The following is a 5,079-nucleotide window of genomic DNA, read 5'->3' on the forward strand; positions in this document are numbered from 1 at the left end:
ATTTATAACAATATTTATCTTTTTGAATAAATAATATATGTATAAATAATGCAATTTTGTTTATAAGATCATCTAAGTATAAACTATAATTTATAATATACTTATTTTTATATTATTATTGAATCATAAGTTTATTCACTATCATGATAACTACCTCTAAATTTATAAAATCAAGATTCATAGTTGGTTGATATTCAATTTTTTAATATTCACAATAGATAAAAATTAAACTTAATATTTTTTATATATTTAGGTTGGAGGTGAGATATTTAAACAATTTAAGTGGAGTTTAATTTTAATATGTAAAAATTAAAGATAGATATGAGAAAAATTATAATAATTTACATATCTTAATCAACCAATTGGGCTACTCTTAATATTTATGTGGAGTTATATGTTTAAATCTTATTTTTTTAAAAAAATATTTAATAAATATTAATATAAATAATAGAATATGCAATTATGCAAAATAGAAGTTTCAAGAATAAGACATTATCTTAAAAAGTAGAAATTTAAAAAGTGCATTTAAGTCATTTAAGATATTAAAAAAAACATCAATTATGCAGCTTAATTGATTGACTAGACAGTCAGGACCTTAATAAACATCATGAATATCTTCTTCTTTAACGTTCTAATTCTTTTAATTTTTTAATATATTAAAAAGGTGAAATTTAAATGAGTCCCCAAAAAATCAAAACACATAAACAGCCTAGCGTATGTAGCAGAGCGAAAGCCACTCACCAGCTCAGATCAGCCTATTTCTCCGTTCTCCGTTCTGTTTTTACACTCTTTCCGTGCAATTCCCCCCCCTAAATTTCTGGATTTTATTCTTGTCTCTCTTTCTAGTCCATTCTTTTGTTAGAACACTCTGATTACCCATTTCAGGACTTCACTTTTCCTCATCATGCCTCTCTGAATTTTACATCTATCTTAAAGGATCTGTAATTTTCCTGTTTTTTTTTTCTTTTTTTTTTCCCATTTTCTTTCCCACTTGTGTTTTCCTGGGTCTCATCTTATCTCTCTGTACCTGAATATTCAACCCCCTACCCCCCCCTTTTTTTTCTGTCCACAATTCACATTTATTAATTGTTTTCAATAGACTCACAGAAGAGATTTTTTTTGAGCTCAATACATCAAAGTCTCAAGCTTCCTGGGGATTCGGAAAGGGTCTTAAAAATTTTTTCCCCTTTTGTTATAAGTTTTGAATCCAACCATTGTTTCACCCATTTTGTTTGCAGCCTCTCCTCACGTAATCTCAAGCACCCAGGTCCACAAAATGGACCATTTCACGGTTTCAGACTAGTGGGTAAGTTTTCTTATATGACAAGGTCTTTCCTTTTTCCAATTCAAAAGACAACCTAGTCTGAAAACCGAAGCCACGCCAAACCCCCTTTTGTTGTGGCTATCTTCCATTCTTTCTTGATCTGACACAAGAAAAAATGTATGGAACCAAAAGCAAAATAGACCTTGCCTTTGAATACCAATCCCAAGTTGCAGTTTTGAGGCCCAGTATCCATTCCAGAAGAGCAAATCTGACTGTGAAATTCCAAGACCTTTATGGGTTCACAGTGGAAGGGAATGTGGATGATGTGAATGTGTTGAATGAGGTAAGGGAGAAGGTGAGGCAACAGGGAAGGGTTTGGTGGGCATTGGAGGCCAGCAAAGGGGCAAATTGGTATTTGCACACAACCATAGGGCAAGGCAGTGCCCTCACATCTTCATTGAAATTCTCAGCACTGGCTAATGCTATAACTTTGAAGAAGTTGATAAGGAAGGGGATACCCCCAGTTCTTAGGCCTAAGATTTGGTTTTCCTTGTCAGGGGCAGCCAAGAAAAAGTCCACTGTGCCTGACAGTTATTATGATGATTTGACCAAAGCAGTGGAAGGGAAGGTCACCCCTGCTACCCGGCAGATAGATCATGTGAGCAACTCACCCCCCCTTTTTTTTTCATGATCATCACACATTGGGTTTGCTTTTGAATTTGATTACAAGTTTCTTAATTGTGGTTGTGGGCATCACCCTTTATTTGACAGGTGCTTGCAGGTGTGTGGATCATTTTCAAATGAATTTGATGCAGGAATTACTTTGTCTAGACTTTACATTGTGTTACTTGTGAAAAGATTTTCAGACAAAATTTTGCTGCAGATTTTGATGGATGATTGTGGGTGTGTTTTTTTGTTTTTCTTCCAACGAGCAAAACTTATTATTTATGAATGATTTGGAGAGTTAAGGAAGATCTAAGAGTTGAAGCATTTCTTATCCCTATGTTTGTAACCTTTACAATCATAGGTTCTGTTAGCCATATTGACGTATCCCATTTAAATAATTTATATGTTCTTGAGTGCACGGAATTTAGGTTAGGAAAAACGAAGCTTTGAGTAAATGCTGATTAGAAAGAAATTGTAAATTGGGTGGTATTTGATACGGTTTGACATCAGGGTGTTTGATGTGATCCTTAAAATGGTGATTGGTTCTTTATTTTTGTTCGAGAATAATTTGAACTTGTCTACATGTTACATTGTTCATTATATATATTTATTCTGCTTCTAATCATTCTATAAGCATTTTTGCAGGATCTACCCAGAACCTTCCCTGGTCACCCATGGCTGGACACTCCTGAGGGACATGCTGCTCTCAGGCGTGTTCTTGTTGCCTATTCTTTTCGTGATTCTGATGTTGGGTATTGTCAGGTGGGTTTGCTCTGTCCTTTCATTTGTAGTTTTGACTCCCTGCTCAGTACATGAAAGACAATGTTCTGACTTGTTATTAAATTGAAATTTGATACTACCTATGTCTTGTATTAGGTATTAGGTATTTGAAGGGAAAATATCTTGTGTCTTTCTTTTTTTTTTTTGAGACGATGTGTCTTACTCTTTGATTCAATAACTCTGCTTCTATTCTTTTTCTTCTGGAATTGGATATTCTATCTTCTATTAGTAACATGCAGGCCTCTGAATGCTTCCTTTCTAACTAATTAACAACATGGTGTGACTAAAGCGGGGATTAGTTTTTATGTTCTACCTACATTTGTTTTTCTCAATTGCTTCAGCCACTATATTTGATGTTTTAAATTTTTTAAGGCAGGTAAAATATAGCACCACAAAGTTTCTTCAGTTAAATTGAAGTTAACAATAATATGTGGTTTACTTGAAAATTAAAAAAAATAAATGCATACTTGGGAACATATTTTCTTAAATATTGACTCTACTATAATATTGCTCCAGGGATTAAATTACGTTGCAGCATTGTTGTTGCTTGTCATGAAGACAGAAGAAGATGCATTTTGGATGCTTGCTGTCTTGTTGGAAAACGTCCTGGTTAACGACTGTTACACAAACAACTTGTCGGGATGCCACGTGGAACAAAGAGTGTTTAAAGATTTACTTGTTAAAAAGTGTCCAAGGTGATTTATTTGATGTGTTAACTGTGTATCATATGTTTGTTTCTTAGTATCTTCTGAAAATTGTAGAAATGGAAATTCAGGATTGCTACTCATTTGGAAGCTTTGGAATTTGATGTTTCCCTTGTTACCACTGAGTGGTTCCTTTGCCTCTTTTCAAAAAGCCTGCCTTCCGAGGTTAGAGTAGTGCTGCAATAAATTATTCATTGAAATGCTAAATTGTTCCACATACTAATACTTCTTCCATGAATCAGACAACCCTTCGCGTGTGGGATGTTATCTTCTATGAGGGTGCTAAGGTTATATTTAACGTGGCCTTGGCAATCTTTAAGGTACCACTAGTGTAGCCTTTTTGATCTTTCTTGTTTTTTTGATAAAAAACACAAAATATAGAAAGAGTTTGCTAGATTGGAAGGGATGTTTCAACAATTGTCACCCCCAATTGCAGATGAAGGAAGATGAATTAGTTATAACCCATCACGTTGGCGAAGTAATCAATATTCTGCAGATTACCACTCATCACCTATTTGATCCAGATGATCTATTGACAGTAAGACAACTTTCACTATTTCATAAGAAGTTTTGATGCATTTGTTGAATTAAACTTTCCTTGTGTTTGCAGGTGGCATTTGATAAGATAGGTTCCATGACAACAAATACCATATCAAAGCAAAGGAAGAAGCAAGAGCCTGAAGTGATGAAGGAGCTTGATCAGAGGATCAGACGGCTAAATTCCCTTAGAATGGAGGACAAATAGCATTTGCTTTTTTGTCTTTTTTTTTTTTTTGGGGGGGGGGGGGGGGGGGGGGGGGGAGAGAGTACGTTGCTCTCTCTAAATGTCGTCCTCTGCTGCCTCGAGCAGAATGCAGAATTTATGCATTACCTTAAATTCTTCTCTCCTTCGGGGCATGATACAACACAAGCCCTGTTCAATTTCAGGATGTTTGTAGGTCATAAAGTGTAAATTTGGATATGGACACATCATAAACTATTAATTTAATGTTATAATGTGTATCAACATCAAATTTCACTGCTGTGGTACTTCAATGCCCAACTCATTTTTAGCCTATTCAATTACTTTCTCTTGCTTAGTGCCTTTTGGACCAAGAATTTTTTAAGTTCTGGCAAAACACATAATTTTAATTGTTTAATTATTAAAATTAAGAATGCCAAGTGCTTGTAAAATTTTGAAACATCAACTAATGGATAATGGACTTAACATTGGTTGGTTGCAAGTCGCCACTTAGGTGCTTTATTTAATCGGTATTCTTGATTCAAGGGATTAGTTTAATTGGAATGTTTGGTTAAAGATGAAAGGGCAACATCAACTTACACAGGAATGATTTGCATTTGTCATTTGGTAGTTGAATGACAAGAAGAAGCTCATAGCAAATATCAAATCGCTATTGCTTTACCAAGGCTGAATAGGAAAGTAATGAAATAACAAAATGACTTATTACGGTGTGTATGAATAAATGCGATCACGTGGTGTATGGTTGAGCATGTCGGTTTCAATGAAAAATTAGAGATGGAAGGAAAATTGAAAATGTTGTGATGGGTTCATGAGTTGTAAGCGGTGAGGCGGAACAGCTAATTTCCGCCGACTTTATAAGATAGGAGAATTTCAAAGTATTTTAACTGATAATTTTTAACTAATAAATTTTTAGTTGCATTGAA

General features: G+C 34.5%; 1 protein-coding gene across 1 annotated transcript; it reads left to right on the forward strand.

The window, feature by feature from the left end:
- Nucleotides 1–690: 690 nt before the first annotated feature.
- Nucleotides 691–4,471, forward strand: LOC114385193 (TBC1 domain family member 2B-like). Its single transcript, XM_028345215.1, has 7 exons — nucleotides 691–1,922; nucleotides 2,576–2,692; nucleotides 3,227–3,405; nucleotides 3,486–3,579; nucleotides 3,657–3,734; nucleotides 3,851–3,952; nucleotides 4,025–4,471. Exons 1-7 carry the CDS (start codon nucleotides 1,440–1,442, stop codon nucleotides 4,157–4,159), a joined length of 1,188 nt encoding a protein of 395 aa, XP_028201016.1. The 5' UTR covers nucleotides 691–1,439; the 3' UTR covers nucleotides 4,160–4,471.
- The last annotated feature ends 608 nt before the right edge of the window (nucleotides 4,472–5,079 follow it).

The sequence above is a fragment of the Glycine soja genome, chromosome 14 (assembly GCF_004193775.1).
Source record: "Glycine soja cultivar W05 chromosome 14, ASM419377v2, whole genome shotgun sequence".
Taxonomy (NCBI): Eukaryota; Viridiplantae; Streptophyta; class Magnoliopsida; order Fabales; family Fabaceae; genus Glycine; species Glycine soja.